The sequence below is a fragment of the Podarcis raffonei genome, chromosome 5, assembly GCF_027172205.1.
Source record: "Podarcis raffonei isolate rPodRaf1 chromosome 5, rPodRaf1.pri, whole genome shotgun sequence".
Classification (NCBI taxonomy): domain Eukaryota; kingdom Metazoa; phylum Chordata; class Lepidosauria; order Squamata; family Lacertidae; genus Podarcis; species Podarcis raffonei.
This window is the reverse complement of record NC_070606.1, coordinates 100,119,679-100,143,119: the sequence shown is the minus strand read 5'-3', so window position 1 is coordinate 100,143,119 and position 23,441 is coordinate 100,119,679. Positions and strand designations below refer to the sequence as shown.

Here is a 23,441-nt window from a genome sequence, read left to right as displayed (position 1 = left end):
CTCAGGTTCATGGGAGCTGGCCGCTGAGAAGTGCCCACTGCCTCAGGGCCCCCACCCCTCCGTACAAAGGCCTCTGTCCTCTTCCTCTTGCATCTGTGGGCGTTACAAGGATGGGGCATCTCTGGAATGTGGAAAAGCGCATTGCCAAGAATCCCTTGTGTGCGTTGTGTGTGTGTGCATTTTGCAGACTGCATCCCACTCCATTGATACCCTGAACCATAGCAATACCCCACAACACTGTTGGGGATAAAGCCAACCCTATGTGAGAGTTTTGCCCAAGACCCCACATGACCTCATGGAAAGTTCTAGAGACCCATAGCCACACTGATGAGTATTTCAGGCCACGCTGGGTTCTTTGTCCAAATCTGCAACCCCTGCACAAAAGGCAACGCGGTTCAGCTAAAACAGAAGATGGTTTATACTGGCCAGGGTACAAAAAGTCCATTAGCTTTGTGTGTGTGTGTGTTCATCTCTGTGTGCCTGTCTGTGCGTGTTCTCTCCCTCCTGAAAGATTCCAGGCTGAGCATTTCAGGCAATGTGGACCCATCTGTTTTCTGAAAAGTCAGAGGGGAAAACAGAAAGCCCCAAAACTCTTCCCCCAGATTCCCATCCTGCTGTTGCTGCCTCTGATCTTGGCTTCAGTTCCAGGTCCTCTACTCAACAATTTTGGCATAAAGTGATATTTTCCCCCCCGGGGAAAGCCTCTCCTCCAATATGCTGATTTAGCAGCCTTGTAAATAAATGCACAAAAGCCAGCTGGCTGCTGTTCTAATTGCCCTTGTTTTCTTTTTTAATTCTTTTGGGAAGGCTCTGTTGTGTAAGTATCCTTCCTCTCTGCCCCGTTTTCTGGACAGCAGAATCATAGAATCATAGGATTGTAGAGCTGGAAGGGACTGTGAGGATCATCTGGTCCAACCCCCTGCAAGGCAGAAATCTCAGCTAAAGCATCCATGGTAGATGATTATTCAACCTCTGTTTACAGACCTCCAAGGAAGTCCACCACCGCCCAAGGGAGTCTGTTCCACTGTCAAACAGCTCTTACTGCCAGAAAGTTCTTCCTAAGGTGTAGTCGAAATCTCCATTCTTGTCATTTGAATCCATTGGTTCAGAGGTCCTACTCTCTGGAAAAGAAGCTTGCTCTGCGATTTGCGTGGGATGTAATCCTCCAGAGTGGAGGCGGTGAAGGTCCTGTGTGAGTGCCTGGAGGCGGTTGGAGGATGGATGGCGGCTAACAGATTGAGGTTGAATCCTGACAAGACAGAAGTACTGTTTTCGGGGGACAGGAAGTGGGCAGGTGTGGAGGACTCCCTGGTCCTGAATGGGGCAACTGTGCCCCTGAAGGACCAGGTGCGCAGCCTGGGAGTCATTCTGGACTCACAGCTGTCTATGGAGGCAGCTGTTCAGCAGCTCCATCTGGCACGCAGGCTGAGACCCTCCCTGCCCACGGACTGTCTCGCCAGAGTGGTGCATGCTTTGGTTATCTCTTGCTTGGACTACTGCAACGCACTCTACGTGGGGCCACCTTTAAAGGTGACCTGGAAACTACAACTAATCCAGAATGCGGCAGCTAGACAGGTGACTGGGAATGGCCGTCGAGACCACATAACTCCAGTCTTGAAAGACCTACACTGGCTCCCAGTGTATAAGATATAAAAGTATGTTTAATTATTGTTGAAAATGATATGTTAAAAAACTAATAAAAATTTATATATATAAAAAGCTTGTTTTCGCCTGCTCTGGAGGTGAGGATTTGAACCAACAACTTTAACTTACAAGAAAGGAGATTTCAACTAAACATCAGGAAGAACTTTTTGACCATAGGAGCTGTTTGACAGTGGAATGGACTCCCTCTAGAGGTTGTCGACTCTCCTTCCTTGGAGGTTTTTAAGCAGAGGTTGGGCGGCTGTCTGTCAAGGTTTCCTTAGATGGGATTCCTGCGTTGCAAGGGGTCTAAACTAGATGTCTCTTGCAGCCCCTTCCAAGCCTACAACTCTATTATCAGATTTAAGCTACGGTGAGAGCTTCATCCAACAACAATGCAACTCTGGTCCAGCCACAGCTGTGCTTGAGCCTCCTGCTGACTTTCACTGATGCTTTTTGTTATGTACTGAAGTTCTCACCCTGGGCCAGCAGGGGGATACTGTAGATAGTTTTCACTCAGGTCCACATATGCAAATAAGGAATTGAAAGTGACGTTCAGTGATTGGATAGTTACAGAAAATGGTTACTGTTGCGTTCTAGTGGAGCTCTATATAAGCAGGCTGGCTGATCCCTTCAGTTCAGTTGTGTTCTGGCCTGTGAATAAACAAGAGCTGTTTGAAGAATTGCTGTGTCGTCTGATATGTTCACCCACAACTTAACACTTTTGTGGGCTGATCCTCACCATGTGAAAAGCCTATCATTGTCACCACCATCATCATCAAGTTCTGAAGTGTGTGATTCAGATCTTGGTCTGTTACTGAAAACTACAGGTGTTCTGGCATTGTTTGCAGAGGAGGAAAATTGCTCGGCCCAGTGATGGCTGAGAGCCCTGTATGAATCGTAGAATGTTAGGGCTGGAAGGCACCCCTGGGGTCATCTACTCCAACCCCCTGCCGTGCAGGAATCCCAAAAAAGGCATCCGAGTCAGTTGAATGGCTCGTGGCCTTTGTCTTTCTCCTCTGCGTAAGCCGCTCCCAGCTAAGTATCTGAGGGTTGAGAGAAACAAAAGCGAACTCCTCTTGCAAAGTGATTTTCCATCTCTCTCGCTCTGTCTGTTCCCAGGCGGTCCCCTCCTCTTCAACGATGTAAAGTTTGTGTACAACTCAGAGCAGCTGAACGGGACCCAGAGGGTGCTGCTGGACAACGTGATCACAGAGGACGAGTGTCAGGAGCTGCACCGGGTCGCCAATGTGAGTAACCGGTGACTCAGGGTGCAAGAGAAGTTGGGGGCATGCACAGGAATGCAAATTATTTCCGTTATTCTGTCCACAACTGGGGCATGGAGTGCGGATGTTTGTTGCCTTGGCTGCGACTGATGACTAAAAGTCTGGTGGGGCTTTAAGGCTTGCAGATTTTTGCAGCAAAGCCAGCCTGCCCTAACCTGATGGCCTGCAGGTGTTTTGGCACCCAACACCCACCTACCTTTGCCAAATGGTGTGGCAGCAGCTTTCTGAATATTTGCTGAAGAAATTGACGTACTGCCCAGTGTCAAAAGACCACTGGGCTGTGTAGAACAAAGGGATAAAATAACGGAACATCCATACATAGCACAATATGTAACCTGGGGAGAAAACAGCAAAGACCTGATGAAGAGAGCACAGCAGAGGTTATATTTTCTGAGAATCCTCCGGAAAAACAATCTCTCAAAGGACCTGTTGATGGCATTTTACCATTGTACTGTGGAGAGTGTATTAACTTATGGTCTCTGTGTGTGGTTTGGGAGCTGTGCGGCCAGGGAAAAAACAATGCTGTCCAGGGTTGTAAAGACTGCGGAGAGAATAATTGGGTGCACTCTTCCCACCTTGGATCAAATCTGTGCTTCCAGGTGCCATAAGAAAGCTGCAGAGATAGCGCAGGATAGTGCGCACCCCAGAAATGATCTCTTTCAGCTTCTGCCTTCTGGAAGACTAAGACTAGCCACCTGAGAAACAGTTTCTATCCAAGTGCGGTTTTGCTTTTAAACGCAATGTAAGGAGTATGTTGTTGTTGTTTAGTCGTTTAGTCGTGTCCGACTCTTCGTGACCCCATGGACCAGAGCACGCCAGGCACTCCTATCTTCCACTGCTTCCTGCAGTTTGGTCAGACTGCGACCAAGGAGTATATTGTATTTAATTGTGGGGTATCAGAGTTTTTAGGGGGCTAACGAGGCTGGGATAGCTGGGATAGCAGGCTTGTTGGTTTTGAATGTCTTATGTAGACTTTTTCAATTTCGTTGATCTGTATGGGACAAAGACAATAAAGATTATCGTATCGTATCGTAATATCCTTTTAAAAACCCAGTTGTATAAATGCAATTTCAATTGACAGTAATACCTCCAGCCCCCAGGGGGCAGCACTTCCCACTCTAGGAACCCATGCCCTAGACATTCTGCAGCTTGCGCCCCATGGGAAAGGCTGGTTGCTCCCTACAGAATCTCCCATTCATCTCTCTGGGGTTTGCAATGACCTTCCAAGTGGATGGAATCCCTTGGTGTCTTCCTTGAAGCTTGGAAGCTGGAAAGTCCAATGTTACGTCAACATATTGGAATAATCCTGATATCCCTTTTCTGTTTCAGGGAATTCTGCTGGCTGGAGATGGGTACCGGGGGAAGACGTCACCCCACACACCCAACGAGAAGTTCGAAGGGGCCACCGTCCTCAAAGCTCTCAAGGTAAGAACAAAACACTGTCAAGGATGTATGATATTTTGCTGGAGTAGTATACAAAAGATGAGGAGGTGAAGGAGGCTATGACTAAGTGGGCGATAGATATTGGATATAACATCAACTTTGAGAGGTGGTTGGAACTATGGAACAAGAATATGAGATTTACGGCATGCACAGCACTAAAGGAAAACCTGTGGAAAATGATCTACAGATGGTATCACACACCAGTGAAATTAGCGAAGATTTATAAGTTGAAGGATAAAAGATGCTGGAAATGTAGAGAGGTAGAAGGTGACCTCTACCATATGTGGTGGTCGTGTTGCAAAGTGAGAGGCTTTTGGGAATTGGTTTATAATGAACTTAAAAAAATCTTGAAATATACATTTCCCAAAAAGCCAGAAGCTTTTTTGTTAGGAATGGTCGGTAAAGAAATTAAAAAAGAAGACAAGATCTTGTTTCTATATGCTACGACAGCTGCAAGGATTATGTTAGCACAAAATTGGAAATTAGAAGTAATACCCAACATAAGTGATTGGCAGGTTAAAATGATAAATTATGCTGAGCTTGATAGAATATCAGGAAGATTAAGGGACCAAGACAAACAGAAATTTCATGATAATTGGAAGAAATATTTAATGTATATGGAATCTAAATCTCAGGTGACACTGGCGGGGTTGAAATAACTCTAACAGCGGGAAAGGCCTATGTAAAAGAGTTAAAAAGTACGCGACTATATAATTTATTCGATACTTACCAAAGGAGTGGAGGGAAGTCCAAGGCTCAGTTGAGACTAACTCAGTTATGTATTTTATTTATGATTTGTGAAGTGGATATAATTTGTATAAGGTATGTGGTGGATTTTTTGTTTATGTTTTTCCTGGATATATGTGCAAATATGAATAAAAATTTATAAAAGAAAAAAAAAAGCTCTCAAGGTATGAGGGTTGCTGCTCAACTTGCAGGCGACTGGACTTTCTTCTTACCTGGGATCTTAGGATTCCGCTTTTAGCTTCTGATCCAACCCCAGTGGCATAATAATAATTTAATAATTTAATAATTTAATAATTTAATAATTTAATAATTTAATAATTTAATAATTTAATAATTTAATAATTGTGCCCTGCCCATCTGGCTGTGTTTCCCCAGCCACTCTGGGTGGCTTCCAACAAAGATTATGGTTTAGGGCAGGAGCAGAGAAGCAGAGGTCTATGGCACAACCCCATTCGGAATGCTGTGCGCAGTTCTGGTTACCTTGCCTCGAAAAGGATACGATAGACTTGGAAAAGGTTCAGAGAAGGGCAGCTGAAATGGCCGAGGGAATGGAGTGAAGAAATAATAATATAATAACAATAATTTATTACTTATACCCCGCCCGTCTGGCCGGGACTCCCCAGCCACTCTGGGCGGCTCCCAACAGAATATTAAAAACACTATAAAACATTAAACATTAAAAACTCCCCTAACCAGGGCTGCCTTCAGATGTCTTCTAAAAATCAGGTAGTTGTTTCTTTCCTTGACATCTGATGGGAAGGCGTTCCACAGGGCGGGCGCCACCACCGAGAAGGCCCTCTGCCTGGTTCCCTGTAACCTCACTTCTCGCAGGGAGGGAGCTGCCAGAAGGCCCTAGGCACTGGACCTCAGCGCTGGCGTGAAGAAATGTTGCAGTGTTTGGGACTTTTCAGTTTAGAGGAAAGGTGAATTAAGGGCACATTTCCACTTGTCCTATGCCTAGAATGAATGGGTCTGAGAGGCTTTGCGTTTGCCCTGCAGCTTTCCCCGGAGAAACCCATTCTCTAGCGCTAAATCAGAACAAACAGCAATCCACATAAAACCCAATTTCCATTTGGTCCGATTCAGCGGTAAACCACAAGTTTCCCCAAGGAAAAGTGGTGAGGCAAACAGTGGTGTGGATGAGCCCTTTGAGGCGACACAATAGCACAGGGGTCAGCAACCTAAGGCCCATGGGCCAGAAGCTGCCCACGAAGGTCGTTTGACTGGCCCACGAGCCGCCCTCAAACTGAGCTGCCCACTTGCATGCTGCGCTAAAGCCGCACAGCATGGGGACTCCCTTCCGTGGTGCCAAAAATCGCATCTGCGCAGACGTCGAAAATTGTGGGCTCACGCACATGCGCAATCCAGCCCACAGAGGAATCTCTGAGGGACTGATCCGGCCCAGGCAAGATAAACCTTGTTGACCCCTGCGATAGCACTTTAAGAAACTCTGCATGGCACAGAGAGAGTGGATAAGGAGAAGTTTTCCTCCCTCTCTCCGAACACTAGAACTCGTGCACATCCAACGAAACTGACCGTTGGAAAACTCAGGGTCGATAGAAGGAAAGTCCTTCTTCAAGCAGCACAGAGTTAAACAACGGAACTCCCTGCCACAGTGACGGCCAGCAACCGGGATGGCTTAAATTGAGGATCGGACGGATCCGTGGAGGAGAGGTGTCAGGGAATGGTCTGATGATGACCAGCTTCTCTCTACAGAAAGGTAGCCGTGTTGGTCTGCCATAGTCAAAACAAATTTTTTTTTCCTTCCAGTAGCACCTTAAAGACCAACTAAGTTAGTTCTTGGTATGAGCTTTCGTGTGCATGCACGAAGAAGTGTATCTGAAGAAGTGTATCTGAAGAAGTGTGCATGCACACGAAAGCTCATACCAAGAACTAACTTAGTTGGTCTTTAAGGTGCTACTGGAAGGAAAAAAATTTTTGTTTCAGCTTCTCTCTGATTGAGAGCTGGAGGGGGAAGCGCCCACCCACCCCCGTCCATAGTGTGTTCAGAAGCAGAGAGAGAGACAGAAGCTGAACAGGTTAGGGAGGAATTACCTAGTTATGAGATAATGACAAGGGAGCCAGAAGGGAGGAGACAGCTAGAAGAGACATCAGTCAAGAGTGTGGGGAACCCCCCCTCACCACGGACTCAGAGGTCCGGACGTGTCAGAGAGCAAAGGAGGCGGAGGGAGGGAGGAACTCCCCGTTGGCGCCTAGAATGCTGCAGAAGTCGGAAGGAGGGTTTAGAGTAGGCAACTGCCCTCCTTACGGAGAGCTGTATATTTGTGCTTGCAACATGACACTAATAAAAGGACTACAGTGGTACCTCTGGCTGTGAACAGGATCCGTTCCAGAGGCCCGTTTGAAACATGAATAGAACGCAACCCGCAGCGGCGCATCTGTGTACGCGCGGGTCGCAATTTGCCGCTTCTGCACCTGTGCATGACATCATTTTGTGTGTCTGCGCATGCGCAAGCAGTGAAACCCAGAAGTAACCCTTTCTGGTACTTCTGGGTCACTGTGGGACGCAACCTGAAAAAATGTATCATGAAGCAAACTTAACACGAGGTATGACTATATAAGCATATCAACTGCTTGTTAGTTCTTATCTGTGAAGTTACCAAAGGGAGAGGAAGACTCTCCATGCCTTACAAGGGGGCAGTCAGTGGCTCCTAGCCAGGATGGCTCTGCTCGGCCTCCACAATTGGAACAAAATAAAATTTAAAAAATCCTTCCAGTAGCACCTTAGAGACCAACTAAGTTTGTTCTTGGTATGAACTTTTGTGTGCATGCACACTTCAAAAGCTCATACCAAGAACAAACTTAGTTGGCTTCTAAGGTGCTACTGGAAGGAATTTTTTTTTTTAAAAAAAAATTGTTTTGACTACAGCAGACCAACACGGCTACCTACCTGTATCCACAATTGGAGGCAGTGATGCTTCTGAACCCCAGTTATTGGCAACCACAAGGAGGGAAGAAAGTGCTTTTGTGTTCAAAACTTCCCTTGGGTTTCTTGCAGGGAACTGTTTGGCCCCTGGTTGGGAACAGGATGCTGGGAGTGGTAGGCCCTTGGCCTGATCCTGCAAGGCTCTTCTTGTGTTCTGATGTAGGAGAATCCCCATAGAGGCTAGTGGTGCAGGGCGCCAGGACACCAAGTTCTGGAGGGCGCCAGGGGAGAGACAGAGGCTGGACGCAGCGCCTCCCGACATCATCTCACCGCCCTTGCCTGCCTCCGCCATGCCGCGCCAAAGCAGTGCCACGCCTGGAGCCTCCTTCTGCCATGGCCACCACGGCATGGAGCATCCAGCTGAGCCAGGAGGCGCCGCATCCAGCCTCTGCTTCTTCCCCGCCGGAGGAGCTGCCCTCCAGCTGCTGCCTGCCTCCTCCAGCCCTGCTGGCAGCGCTGTCCTCCCCCCAAAAAGGTCAACAACTCTGGGAAACTGGGGTGTGTGTGTGTGCGCCAGAGGGAGCTTTGCACCATGGTGCTGGATATGTTTAAGATGGCCCTGAGGAGAAGCTCTCCACATCCTTGGTTGAAGGTGGGTTGAAGATTTGGAACTGAGGGAACAATTGCACTCTGGTTTGCCCGCAGTTCGGCTACGAGGGGAGAGTTCCCCTGAGGAGCGCCCGCCTCTTCTACGATGTCAGCGAGAAAGCCCGCAGGATTGTGGAGTCGTACTTCAGACTCAATTCCACCCTCTATTTCTCCTACACGCACCTGGTGTGCCGGACGGCTCTGTCAGGTAAGGCCCACCTCAAAAAACTTTCCAGTCTGCCGAACCTCACTCCTGCATGCTGTTCAGAGATGTCGATTGAATTACGTTACTTAGAATGCAGAATTGCAGAATTATCGATGGTAGAGGCATTGTTCGGGCTCGAAGGAGGTCGCCTCCTCACTAAAGGTTTATGTGGTTTCCCCCCAAGAATTTGCTGGTTCTTGTTTGCCGGGATTTGTAAGCCATTTGGAGATTTCTGTGGAGATAGGAAGCACTGTGAGCATTCACCAAGCAAATGAAATAAATGAACTTGGAGGGAATCTGTGCTTTGTGAAACAACATGTAAAGCAAAACACAGCTGTCCTCTGAAATCCTCCAGAAGAATGTGATACAATTCTCTAAGTAAATAAGGTGAACATAATTGTGTGTATTAAGGGAAAGCTTGCATAACAATGCATAAAGGTAAAAGTAAAGGGACCCCTGACCATTAGGTCCGGTCATGACCGACTCTGAGGTTGTGGCGCTCATCTCGCTTTATTGGCCGAGGGAGCCGGCGTACAGCTTCCGGGTCATGTGGCCAGCATGACTAAGCCGCTTCTGGTGAACCAGAGCAGCGCACGGAAACGCCGTCTAGCTTCCCACCAGAGCGGTACCTATTTATCTACTTGCACTTTGACGTGCTTTCGAACTGGTAGGTTGGTAGGAGCAGGGACTGAGCAACGGGAGCTCACCCCGTCGCGGGGATTCGAACCACCAACCTTCTGATTGGCAAGTCCCTGTGGTTTAACCCACAGCGCCACCCGCGTACATTACTGGAAATATGGCCAGTCATGACTCAGTAGTTTGCACAGCAACGATGAAATAATCTGTTGCCGTTTATTTAGTGAGACCTGGGATGAAATGAGAGGTTGCCAGCAAGGCTGAACCTTCCTTTTCTCTGCCCTCTGCAGGCCACCAGGAGCGAAGGAATGACCTCAGCCACCCTATCCATGCTGACAATTGCCTCCTGGACCCGGAAGCCAATGAGTGTTGGAAAGAGCCCCCTGCTTACACCTTCCGAGATTACAGGTAGGGTTGGGAACCCGCAATTACCATTGGAAATTCTCTGTATAGGAAAAAAATATACACCGTCTAAGCTGTTCATGCACTCCCCAACCACTTTCTGCCACCCCAGTACCTAATAATAATAATAATTTATTATTTATACCCCGCCCATCTGGCGGCCCACTCTGGGCGGCTTCCAACAAAAGATTAAAAATACATTAAAACATCAAACTTTAAAAATTTCACTAAACAGGGCTGCCTTCAGATGTCTTCTTAACTTCAGATAGTTGTTTATTTCCTTGACATCTGGTGGGAGGGCGTTCCACAGGGCGGGTGGCACTACCGAGAAGGCCCTCTGCCTGCTTCCCTGTAACCTGGCTTCTCGCAATGAGGGAACCACCAGAAGGCCCTCGGCGCTGGACCTCAGTGTCCGGGCAGAACGATGGGGGTGGAGACGCTCCTTCAGGTATACTGGGCCTTTGAGGCCGTTTAGGGCTTTTAAGGTCAGCACCAAAAACCAATATCTTAATCCAACCAAGTCCTTGAAATGTTGCTTTAGTCAGCAATTTTTTAATGTACATGCAGAACACTCCTTGTGCCTTCTCTGGAGGTGTTTTTTTTACTTTAACAGTCAGTGTTCCTCCTAAACCGTTTCTTACCAGTTTTGTGGTTAGACGGCACTTTTCCAGACACAACAGAGGCCACCCTGATAATGAGACGAACAGAAATTCCACTTCCGGCGCTATGAGTGGGATTTTCTTTAGAGCAGGTCGGGACCTGGCTCCCTCCGCTGAGTCTAACCTTCCTGCTTTCTCTCCTGCTAGTGCCCTCCTGTACATGAACAGCGATTTCGAAGGGGGCGAATTTATCTTCACCGAGATGGATGCCAAGACTGTGACGGTGAGCATCACCACCATCAATATTTTATTTGCATGCCGCCTTGCCATAGTTGAAACTATGCTCAAGGCGGCTTACAACATGGCAAGATTTACATAATGACAAACATAACAGAAGTCATAAACAATAAAAAACACTTCAAAAAGTACACAAAATGTACACAACCAAATGGAAACAACTTCCATGTAAATCATAAGATCTAAAACTAAAGATACAACGATAATATCAATAACAGCAACAGCTCTCTCAACCCTCCAGCCCGAGAATCTGTCCAACAGCCTCAGTTTTTGTAGCTGGAGTCAGTCCGCATTCCACTTTCTCAGGCCAGATGGGAAAGGGCCAGCAAGGGCCTCCGAACCAGCTCAGGGGGAGATTGCCAAGGGAGCATTGTGGAAGAGCTCTGTGTTATGTACTGAAGTTCTCACCCTGGGCCAGCAGGGGGATACTGTAGATAGTTTTCACTCAGGTCCGCATATGCAAATAAGGGATTGAAAGTGACATTCAGTGATTGGATAGTTACAGAAAGTGGTTACTGTTGCGTTCTAGTGGAGCTCTATATAAGCAGGCTGGCTGAACCCTTCAGCTTAGTTCTGTTATGGCCTGTGAATAAACAAGAGCTGTTTGAAGAATCGCTGTGTCGTCTGGTATGTTCACCCACAACTTAACACTCTGTGCCGGATGCTAACCATAGGTTGCTCCCCTACCATGAAAGGCAACAACATTTGGGTCTTTGGGGTTTTAGGGAATACGGTGCAAGGGGACAGAGGCACATAAGATTGTGCATGGAGCAGATAAGAGCTTTCCAAACACGCTTTTAAGACACGCATCGTTTCACGACACAGTAATTCAGTTTTGCTAGCAAACCAGAGGCTGAACTAACCCCTTTCCATGGAGGAGCAGAGGAACGTTCACACAACAAACCCGCAGCCGACACACTGATGTGTCTCAACGCACAGTTGGGCAAGCTCTGGCGTAGAGGGATTACAGAGAGAGGAGGTCTTCCTCCCTCTCTCGTAAAACTCAAACCCAAGGGTGATGCTCCAACATACCTGAAGGGCGGGGGGATTCAAGACAGACAAAGAGGAATGTCCGCTAACATTTCCTGCCCTTTCTCTGCTTCCCAGGCCTCCATCAAGCCCAAATGTGGGCGCATGATCAGCTTTTCATCTGGTGGGGAGAATCCTCATGGCGTGAAGGCTGTGACCAAAGGCCAGCGGTGTGCGGTTGCCTTGTGGTTCACCCTCAACCCTCTCTATCGGGAACTGGTGAGTTTTTCGTTATCACGTTTACATGGGAGAAGAGAGCCTGCAGGAGCTCTCTCTCTCGATGAGAAAGGCCGTCCAATGAATCCAGATGGAAAGGAGAGAGTTGTCAGACCCACGCTGATGCTAGTACGCCAGCAATTTATTTCACTATCTTCATTCTCCTCTTTTTTTAAATAGGCACAAATCTGTTGCAAAGTTACTGCCCTGGCTTAGTTACAATGCCTCTCCTATTATAGCCAAAGGGAATTAGCAGAAAGGTCATCGACTGGTTCATATCCCAAGCCAATTTTTTCCTTGATTTTCTTTTTTTTAATCTTTATCCTTTCCCCCTTACAATCAAGATGTCTGTCCATTTTATGAAATAAATGAATAAATGTTGCACACACAATATTCAGCTGCTGGTTTTGATCTGCTAACCTTTTCAAAACTGATCCATGACATAATGGAAACCGAGTTTATTACTACAGTACTGTCAAATCCAGCTAGCAGGGCATCACTTAGATTTTTTTCTTTGGTGATCCCTCATAGCCAAGTAAGATAGTCTTCCATAAACATGGTGGTAATAATAATAATAATAATAATAATAATAATAATAATAATAATAATAATAATAATTTATTTGTACCCCGCCCATCTCCAACAAAGATTAAAAATACATTAAAATGTCACACATTAATAACTTCCCTAAACAATGAGTCCATAAGTGACTGTGGAGGCCAATTCTGGATCCACATGTCCTTCCACAGTGGGGACATTGGTTCCCAGGTGGAAGTTGATCACTGTGTGGATTTGCCAAGCCTGCCTTCCTCTTAGCACGTTTCTCCCTTGTGTCCTGAGTTCGAGTGTCTTCAAAGCCCATGACACCTTTGGTAAAGGCTGTTCTCCAACTGGAGCGCTCGCAGGCCAGTGTTTCCCAGTTGTCGGTGTTTATACTACATTTTTAAAGATTTGCCTTGAGACAGTCTTTAAACCTCTTTTGTTGACCACCAGCTTAACGCTTTCCATTTCTAAGTTCAGAATAGAGTAGTTGCTTTGGAAGACGATCATCAGGCATCCGCACAACATGACCAGTCCAACAAAGTTCACTTAGATTAGGGTACTGCTGACACCTGGTGGTCTGTTTGTAGAATTAACCAGGGACACATCTCCCGAAATGTACTTCACTATATAGCTGTCTTTTGAAAGAGAATGCAATAGGGAGTTGTGGACCAACACACAACTTGATGAAAGCACATTCCAGCTTTTGAGTCACACATAGCTCTTCAGCAAGCAGAGAAGAAGAGTTCTGAGCTTAGTCTGTGGCTGAAAATGGCAATGCTACGTGAACAGCAGCCTTATTGCAAAAGCTACAATGCAGCCAAATTTAAGCACTTTTAATTTAAGCAGACCTCCCCAAACTATTCACTATCCCTGCTGTAGCATTATTATTATCATGTAATTCCTGTGTTGCAGAATGTTGGACTAGATGAGCCTCAGGGTCTCTTCCAACACTGCAATTCTATGATGATGATGATGATGATGATGATACCTTTATTGTCAATGTGTACAATGAAATTAACTGAGTGTACAATGAAATTAACTGAGCCTCCCCCCCAAAAAAAACACTCAATCTCATTGCGCTTTGTGTGCTTGTCGCATAACACACCAACCCTGAAAGTCAGTTGCACTATATTATTTTCCTTTCAGCAGCCTAACAGCCCACGGAAACTGTTTTTCGGCCTGTTGGTACGACTGATTATACTTCTATATCTCCTGCCTGAGGGTAGAAGTTTAAAGAGGTGCTGGCCAGGGTGTGAATTGTCCCTGAGAATTTTCCTCGCTCTCCTAAGGCAACGATCCCTTGCAATGTCATCTAGCGGGCTCAAGGGACAGCCCATGATATCATGTGCTGTGTTCACCACCCTCTGTAAAGACTTTCTGTCCGTGGCTGTCAAACCAACGTATCACACTGTGGTACAATACGAGAGGACACTTTCTATTGTGGACCGGTAGAAGGAGGTCATCAATTGTTGTTTAACATTGTTCTTTTGCAAGACCCTGAGGACATGGAGTCTCTGTTGGGCCTTCCTAACCACCTAAGTTATATTGTTTTTCCACGTGAGGTCTTCACTAAGGTAAACTCCCAGGAATTTAAAGGAAGAGACTCTCTCCACACAACCCCCACCCCTGATATACAACGGGGCTAGTTCCCCTCTCTTCCTCCAAAAGTCCAACACCATCTCCTTTGTCTTGCTAATATTTAAAAGGTAAAGGTAAAAGTACCCCTGCCCGACAGGGCCAGTCGTGACCGACTCTAGGGTTGAACGCTCATCTTGCTCAAGAGACCGGAAGCCAGCGCTGTCCGCAGACACTTCCGGGTCACGTGCCCAGCGTGACGAAGCTGCATCTGGCGAGCCAGCACCAGCGCCGCACACAGAAACGCCGTTTACCTTCCCGCTATAAAGCGGTCCCTATTTATCTACTTGCACTTAGGGGTGCTTTCGAACTACTAGGTTGACAGGAGCTGGGACCGAACAACGGGAGCTCACCCCGCCGCGGGGATTCGAACCGCCGACCTTACGATCAGCAAGTCCTAGGCACTGCGGTTTTACCCACAGCGCCACCCGCGTCCCATTGCTAATATTTAGGTGCAAGTTATTCTCTAGGCACCATGTAGATACTTTTTGAACCTCCCCCCCCGTACACTGATTCATCACCACCTGTAATTAGACCCACTATGGTGGTATCATCTACAAACTTAATAATTACAGGGGATGGATCAGGTGAAATACAGTCATATGTGTACAATGAGTACAGGTAGATGTAACAGGCCCAATCCTCACTGTTGGACTGATTCTGTGATTCTATGGTTGCCCCCGTCCTTAGGACTGAGAGAGCCCCTTGTTCACCACCACATCCCCCAGCCACAGAATCCCTTGGGATCTGGTGGACCCTCCTTCAGAACCCATCCTCCACGCTCCCTGGCCCTCCTGACTCCCTCTTCTCTCCCTCCTTCCCTCCAGGAGCGGATCAAAGCCGACGAAGTCATTGCGGCCTTGAACCAGGAGCGCCTCGGACCCAGTGAATCCGGCATCAACCCCAGAGACGAGCTATGAACTAGGCCACGGACACGCCATTTTAAAAAAGAGAATATTTATTTAATATTTGTTCTAAATCTTATCAGCAGAACCCTTTATTTTTGTACAAATCATTGGTATAAATTAACGGACAGGTTTCACAGGGGATGTTGGAGGGGTTCCCAGGCTCTCTCCCCTTCCTCCTCCTGCGCTGGGCTCAGCCCTCAGCTCCCGGAGCCACGCTTCTCCTGGCGATCCCCGGAAGTCTCTGCTCGGGAGCCCCTGCACTTTTCGGCACCCCTCACTCTCAGCTGTGGATCACCTTCAGTGTCCCAGACCAGCACCGGCTCTCGCCTTTGAGTGGCATCAGGAAGAAAGAGCCTCTAGACCTCCAAGCTGCCTCCTTTCTCTTGGACACCTTCCTCCTAATCCCAGATTTCGGCCGTTATGAGTGTCTTCACTGGCTTTCCCAAAAGCCCCAAAAAAGCTCAAGAACTTTGGTCAATCCAATAGGTAGATCACTGCCAATTTTTTTAATAGTGTGAGTAGATCACAGTCTATTGGAAGTTGGACATGCCTGTACTAGAGGATCGGACAAATTCATGGAGGAAGAGAGGGCTTGCCAAGGACTACTAGAGGCATCTGGTTGGCCACTGTGAGAACAGGATGCTGGACTAAATCGGCCAGTGATCAGATCCAGCAGGCTTTTCTTAAGTCCTTATGGGACCAGCTGGCACTTTGAAGTTGGGCTCAATAGTCTGACTTGGTTTAAGGCAACTGCCAATGAATTTAGAGAGAATCTTCCCTTTTGTTTTTGTTCTTCCAATTCTGGTACTTTGACAGACTGCCTCTTTGTACACAGTCATGTACTGAGAGATCTACAGAGCCCGTGGAATCATCTGATCCTTTGGTAAAGCCCATGGCATCCTGAAACAGTGAGTTCCATACGTTAACCGTGAGCTGAATGACAACTCTCCCTCTTCCATTTCTTCTGATCGTTATGCCAGAATCTCATGGGATGGATAACCTACAAATTAATATGAACTCTCTCCAGTTTGTAAAACGGAAGAGTTTGAGGCAGGGACCACCTCTGTCTTACTTCTCTTAGTGGATGAGGAATTAATCCCAACCAACAGTTCAGGAGCATCAGATGATTTCACATAGCTGAAGCTTTTCCTTACACAGGTGGGAGGAAACATAACACTGGAATCCTTACGTAAAATGCACTGAGCCTGTGAAGGAAAGCCATTAGATGGCATTGCTATTCGCAAGACTTTTCAAAGTGAAACCTCCTACCTGTGGATTTGTGTTAGCACACACACGGTCCTTAGATCTGGAGTCACAAACACACCCAAATTCTTCTGCATAAGCTCCACTTCTGCACAAGCTCCACTGAACGTAATAGAGAAGAAGAAACACTTTTCTTAATCCACTTTCTCCATCATTTCATAAACCTCTATCATTTCACCCCTTACGCACCTTTTCTCTAAACGAATTAGTCCCAAATGAATTAGTCACTCCACGCCCTTGATCGTTTCACTGACACTTTTCTGACTGAAGGTTTTCCAGCTCCAACAATTTCCTTTTTAAGGTGAGCTGAATGAAATGAATGAGAGCTCTTGCACACCCCATGAAGCTGAACCTTCGGAAGATTTGGGACAGACAGAAGAAAGCGCTTATCCCTGCAGCCCGGAGTTAAACTATGGAACTCACAAAGAACATAAGAACTGCCTGCCAGTGGCCCTTCTAGTCCAGCTTCCTGTTCTCACTGCGGCTGACCAGAAATCTGCAAACAGGACTCCAGCACAAGAGCAGCCCTATTGTGGTTTCCTGCAACTGGGATTCAGAAGTTAGTAGCTACTGATGGCCCTCACCTAGAATCATAGAATCATAGAATCATAGAATCATAGAATCATAGAATCATAGAGCTGGAAGAGACCACAAGGGCCATCGAGTCCAACCCCCTGCCAAGCAGGAAACACCATCAGAGCACTCCTGACATATGGTTGTCAAGCCTCTGCTTAAAGACCTCCAAAGAAGGAGACTCCACCACACTCCTTGGCAGCAAATTCCACTGTCCAACAGCTCTTACTGTCAGGAAGTTCTTCCTAATGTTTAGGTGGAATCTTCTTTCCTGCAGTTTGGATCCATTGCTCCGTGTCCGCTTCTCTGGAGCAGCAGAAAACAACCTTTCTCCCTCCTCTATGTGACATCCTTTTATATATTTGAACATGGCTATCATATCACCCCTTAACCTCCTCTTCTCCAGGCTAAACATGCCCAGCTCCCTTAGCCGTTCCTCATAAGGCATTGTTTCCAGGCCTTTGACCATTTTGGTTGCCCTCCTCTGGACACGTTCCACTTTGTCAGTGTCCTTCTTGAACTGTGGTGCCCAGAACTGGACACAGTACTCCAGGTGAGGTCTGACCAGAGCAGAATACAGTGGCACTATTACTTCCCTTGATCTAGATGCTATACTCCTATTGATGCAGCCCAGAATTGCATTGGCTTTTTTAGCTGCCGCGTCACACTGTTGGCTCATGTCAAGTTTGTGGTCAACCAAGACTCCTAGATCCTTTTCACATGTACTGCTCTCAAGCCAGGTGTCACCCATCTTGTATTTGTGCCTCGCATTTTTTTTGTCCAAGTGCAATACTTTACATTTCTCCCTGTTAAAATTCATCTTGTTTGTTTTGGCCCAGTTCTCTAATCTGTCAAGGTCGTTTTGAAGTGTGAGCCTGTCCTCTGGGGTGTTAGCCACCCCTCCCAGTTTGGTGTCATCTGCAAATTTGATCAGGATGCCCTTGAGTCCATCATCCAAGTCGTTGATAAAGATGTTGAATAAGACCGGGCCCAAGACAGAACCCTGTGGCACCCCACTAGTCACTCTTCTCCAGGATGAAGAGGAACCATTGATGAGCACCCTTTGGGTTCGGTCAGTCAGCCAGTTACAAATCCACTGAGTGGTAGCATAGTCAAGACCGCATTTTACCAGCTTCTTTACAATAATATCATAAAATAACCTCCATGAGGAGGCAGAGATGGACGCCAACCTGGATGGCTTTAGAAGAGGATTGGACAAATTCAGGAAGGAGAAGGAGGCTGAGTCCTGTTTTAGGGTTTTCCATTGGGCATCTGGTCTGCCACTGTGAGAACAGGTTCCAGAGTAGGTGGGCCATGGGCCTGATCCAGCAGGTTGCTTCTACTGTTCTCCAGAAAGCCCACAGTTCAGTGGTGAGAGCCTCTGCCTTGCATTGCAGAAGGTCCATTCCTGGTGATGTCCAGGAAGGGCTGGGAATGAGTCCTTCCTGAAACACGGAAGAGTCTTTCCCAGTCAGGGTAGCCAGTACTGAGCTAGCTGGATGAATGACCTGACTCAGTAGAAGGCAGCTTCTGATGGGAAGCTTCTACAAGAGGGCAGGATGGAGGGCAACCAAAATGGTCAAAGGCCTGGAAACGATGCCTTATGAGGAACGGCTAAGGGAGCTGGGCATGTTTAGCCTGGAGAAGAGGAGGTTAAGGGGTGATATGATAGCCATGTTCAAATATATAAAAGGATGTCACATAGAGGAGGGAGAAAGGTTGTTTTCTGCTGCTCCAGAGAAGCGGACACGGAGCAATGGATCCAAACTACAAGAAAGAAGATTCCACCTAAACATTAGGAAGAACTTCCTGACAGTAAGAGCTGTTGGACAGTGGAATTTGCTGCCAAGGAGTGTGGTGGAGTCTCCTTCTTTGGAGGTCTTTAAGCAGAGGCTTGACAACCATATGTCAGGAGTGCTCTGATGGTGTTTCCTGCTTGGCAGGGGGTTGGACTCGATGGTCCTTGTGGTCTTTTCCAACTCTATGATTCTATGATTCTAGGATGGAGTAGAATTGTGCTTCTCAAGCTGTCTCTTTGTGTCCCCCTCTGCTGGCCATATTTGCATCCCTGCATCCAACAGCTCAGGTAGCTTCCTCATCATGTGGCTGCAATCGTCTTTCCAACCTTCAGTTCCTTGTCATTTTCTCAGCTGGAGGGTCTTGGTATAAACAGCCTGCAAGCCCTCATTCCCCATTCCCCTTGCCTTAAAACATGCACACAACCTGGCAACCCATTTGCACCCACCCAGCCCTCTGGCTCCCCCATGCCGCAGAGGTAGCCAGAGTCCTGCAGAGATGCTGAGGAGCCTTTGATGTCCATCTCCAGAGCTGTGTCTAAGCCCGGGAGGAATAAACAAAATTCAGAAAACAGATCTACGTGTCCCCTCTGTTTTTATTGTCTCTTCTTAGTTCTTGGCAGAGAGAGAGAGAGAGGTAGGTCAGCCCGTCATGGTGGCACGGCCATCTTTCCTAGCCTTGAGTGAAGTGAGCAATGGTGAACTGTATTGAAGGGCATTGTGTCGCTATTCCGTCCACAGTCAGTAGGTGACACTATTACTGCACACAGTGCACCTGTAGGGAATACTGCAGATAGAAGGAATGTGTTGTGGCGGCGGGGTGTGTGTGTGTGTGTGTGTGTGTGTGTGTGTGTGTGTGTGTGTGTGTGCCTCGGAGGACCATGAGCAGTTGTGCAGGTACGCACTCTGCTTAATCGAGCCCCAAGGATGGAAAACGCCCTCCCGGCCCACAGAGCTCCGGGGTGAGGAAAGGAGCCTTCGCTGTGAGGTTGGGAACTCTGCCGAACCGTCTGCCACACCTCAAGAGGATGAAAGATTTATTTACAACACAGCGCATTGAGTCTGAAGTCAACGGATTATTAAATCTGTCCCTGGGAGGTAAGCCACGGAGCGCTGCAGGAATCTAGCTGATCCCAAATGCAGCTCCACCCTGGGCTGAGCGGGGCAGGGTGGGACCCGGACTGGTTTGGTAACTTCGTTGCACAGCTACTGTGTGGATGATGGGGGGGGGGATCACACCACAATGTTTTTGGGAGTTTGGGAACAAAATGGCTGAGTTTACAGGTGAGAGGGCAACCCGTTGCCACGTGACTATCGAATTTGGATCTGGGGAAATCACTGATGCAACCAAGACAGAAGATTCTGCCATTTTGTGAGGCTGGGGGCCCCGTTCCCTGCCCCATTTTGAACAGAATGTTGTTTTCAAAGCTTCCTAATACCAGATTCTGGAAGCCAACAAGAAGGGATAGGGCTCTTGAGCTCCAGTTCTGCTTGTGGGTTTCTATTTGTCGGCCACTGTGAGAACAGGAGGGTGGACTACATGGGCCCTGGGCCTGATCCAGCAGGGCTTGTCTAATGCTTTTTCAAGATCTTTGTCCTCCCTCCTGCTTTGCCAACTTATCTCCTGGTTTTCCTTCAGTTGCACCTTCTAAAACCTAGATTAGCAAAATGATTATAAGAATAATAATAGTTTTCTTATGGCCAGTGAAACGTTTTGCAAGATAGCTTTGCTCTTCTACCAGCTAATTAAGCTACATCTGGCAGGACCTGAGAACACAAAACCGTAGCTTTGCTAAAAATGACGATTGGCTTTGCCAAACCTGAGCTACCAAACGGCTCACATCTTGGCCTTGCAACCAGCTGCAACTTTACGCAGCCTGTTGCAGCTTCGCATCTCAAAGGCCACGTTCTGGGCTCTTCCAAAAAAATGTTAGCAGACCTAGTCCTTTGCTTGGAAATTCATGATGTCTTGCTTAACCCAAACAGAAGCTGTTTCTGTGATCGGACCATGAATGAGGAGGTGACCCCATATATATATGGAGTTGGGAGGAGATGAGCAGCAGACACAGCCAAGGGAAACGGGTTTGCTCACTTCCTCAAGAGATGAGCACCTGCCTGCTTGTATTTCCAGTCTCACCAGGAACTATTTCTCCTCTGAAATCTCCCTCCCCCATCTCCAGCTTCCTCGCCCCCGGTAGCCTCGAGAGGGGGGCCAAATCCTCACGCAATGTGAAAAGCCAGAGCCGCCGAGCTATTCCAAAGCTCACATCTGAAACCCGGATGCTCCTTGGCCTCTCCTGTCCAATCCCTTGGGTGGGAAATGGAGCCTCCTTGGTGGTGGCACCAGGCTGGATTCCACCGGTCCTGCCATCTTGAAGCGCAGAGCGATCCATCGCTCCTCTGCCCTGCCCCAAGGGATTCTGTGGCTGGGTGACATGGGGGCAAACAAGGGGGGGTGTATCTCAGTCCTAAGGACAGGGGACAATTGAAGAATCACAGAATAATGGACTTGTAGAATGGGGAGTGAAATATACTCGGAGTCGAGTGTGGATTTCATGCTCTTTATTCAGCTCATAGTAGTGAGGAATGAAAGTTTCCCCAAAATATCTGCTTTATATTCATTATTTACACAACGGGCCACACGTGATTGGCTAATTCTTGGATTCTCCCGTAGGTCAATCAGGTTGTGGATTCACTTCTACCTGGAGCTGGATTGGGTGGCTCCTGCGGACCAATCATACTGCTGCATTGTTCTAGGACCAATCAGACTGCTGCATTCTGAATCCTATTGTTCTAGGACCAATCAGACTGCTGCATTCTGAATCCTATTGTTCTAGGACCAATCAGACTGCTGCCTTTTGGGTCCTATTCAACCCAGTGCATAACAGGGAGGGACCTCAAGGGTCATCTAGTCCAGCCCCCTGCAGTGCAGGAATCTCAACTCAAGCATCCCTGACAGTTGACCACCCAACCTCTGCTTAAAAGCCTCCATTGAAGAAGAACCCACCGCCTTAAGTATAAAATGTTTGCTTTTCTTGCACTGTGGTTTTTCACACACTCTTATTGCTGTTCTATAGTGAGTGCTGGTGCTGTGGTCTAAACCACTGAGCCCTTTGGGCTTGCTGATCAGAAGGTTGATGGTTCAAATCCCCACCATGGGGTGAGCTCCCGTTGCTCTGCCACAGCTCCTGCCAACCTAGCAGTTCGAAAGCACACCAGCGCAAGTAGATAAATAGGTACCGCTCCGGCGGGAAGGTAACCAGTGTTTCTGTGAGCTCTGGCTTCCGTCACGGTGCCCCGTTGCGCCAGAAGCGGTTTAGTCCTGCTGGCCACATGACCCAGAAAGCTGTGGACAAACGCTGGCTCCCTCATCCTGAAAGTGAGCTGAGCGCCGCACCTTACCTTTTCGTCATCAAGCTCAGTGATGCCTACACTGACTGGCAGCAGTGGGTCACCAGACCCACCGGGAGGCGCCTCTGGGAATTGAAATGGGGACCTTCTGCCTATACGGAAGATTCTCAAACCCTGTTTCCTCCCCAGTATTGCTACTTTGCACGATGCAGCAGGAATACCTCCACTTCTGCCCCTTTATCTTGTGATTTTTCAAGCTACTTTCCTGACGACTCCTTTTTTTTACTTAGTTTGCTTTTCTTGCACTGTGGTTTTCCACATCGCTGTTCTTCACTCTGCAGAATGGGCTTTGCAAATCAGGATCCTGCAGGAGGGGTGCGTGCATGGCGGTACACGAGTTAAAAGAAGAGGAAGAGACCCAGAGGTTTGTGTGCTGGTCAGAGTGTTGGACCAGGACCCAGAAAAACAGTGTTCAAGTCCCTGCTGAGCCATGAAGCTCACTGGGTGTGACCCTGGACCAGTCACAGCCTCTCAGCCTAGCCCACCTCACAGGGTTGCTGTGGGGGTTAACTGAGAAGGGGGAGAACCATGTACACCTCCCTTGAGCTCCTTGGGATTTAAGTGCAATAACTAAATAATAAATAAAAAGAAAGACAATGCAGGGCATGTGACCTAAGACCCTCCCACCTTCCATTGCGCTTTGCAAAGGCAAGGGAGCTCATTACAAATGATTGGGGATTGTATCTGCTGAAAAGGGCAATGCAGCGATGCCTCACAGCAAGGGGTCTACATTGAAGAAGAAGAAGAAGAAGAAGAGGAGGAGGAGGAGGAGGAGGAGGAGGAGGAGGAGGAGGAGGAGGAGGAGTTTGGATTTGATATCTCGCTTTATCACTACCCTCGTACCTACGGGACCGCCTCTCCTGGTATGTCCCACAGAGAAACTTACGGTCTTCAAACAAAAACATCTTGGAGGTCCCAGGCCACAGAGAGGTTAGGCTGGCCTCAACCAGAGCCAGGGCTTTTTCAGCCGTGGCCCCAATCTGGTGGAACTCTCTGTCACAAGAGACTAGGGCCCTGCGGGACTTGACATCTTTCCACAGGGCTTGCAAGACGGAGCTGTTCCACCAGGCCTTTGGCCAAGGCACAGCCTGACCCCCCCCCCTTGGCAATTCTTCACAAAAGTTGAGCCCAGTGGTTGCCATCAATCTGATTTGAACTGATTTTATAATGAAATGATTTTATAATGTTGTATCATTTTACTGTTGTTAGCCGCTCTGAGCCCGGCTTCGGCTGGGGAGGGCGGGATATAAATTTATTATTATTGTTATTATTACTA

The 23,441-nt window shown here is 47.7% G+C and overlaps 1 protein-coding gene and 1 long non-coding RNA gene across 2 annotated transcripts in view; one reads left to right on the top strand and one right to left on the bottom strand.

The window, feature by feature from the left end:
- The window catches only part of P3H2 (prolyl 3-hydroxylase 2), a 129,845-nt gene extending 114,689 nt beyond the window's left edge, over window positions 1–15,156 (top strand). Inside the window, exons 9-15 of the mRNA XM_053390860.1 lie at window positions 2,764–2,891; window positions 4,257–4,352; window positions 8,710–8,860; window positions 9,784–9,901; window positions 10,702–10,777; window positions 11,899–12,039; window positions 15,042–15,156. Of these exons, the coding sequence (XP_053246835.1) occupies window positions 2,764–2,891; window positions 4,257–4,352; window positions 8,710–8,860; window positions 9,784–9,901; window positions 10,702–10,777; window positions 11,899–12,039; window positions 15,042–15,134 (803 nt within the window). The 3' untranslated portion in view covers window positions 15,135–15,156. The remainder of the gene's footprint in view (window positions 1–2,763; window positions 2,892–4,256; window positions 4,353–8,709; window positions 8,861–9,783; window positions 9,902–10,701; window positions 10,778–11,898; window positions 12,040–15,041) is intronic.
- Window positions 15,157–15,946: 790 nt separating this feature from the next.
- LOC128414906 (uncharacterized) lies at window positions 15,947–18,517 on the bottom strand. Its single transcript, XR_008330757.1, has 2 exons — window positions 18,119–18,517; window positions 15,947–16,969 (listed from the first exon to the last, which is right to left on the bottom strand). It is a non-coding gene; the product is annotated as an uncharacterized LOC128414906 (long non-coding RNA).
- Between the last annotated feature and the right edge of the window lie 4,924 nt (window positions 18,518–23,441).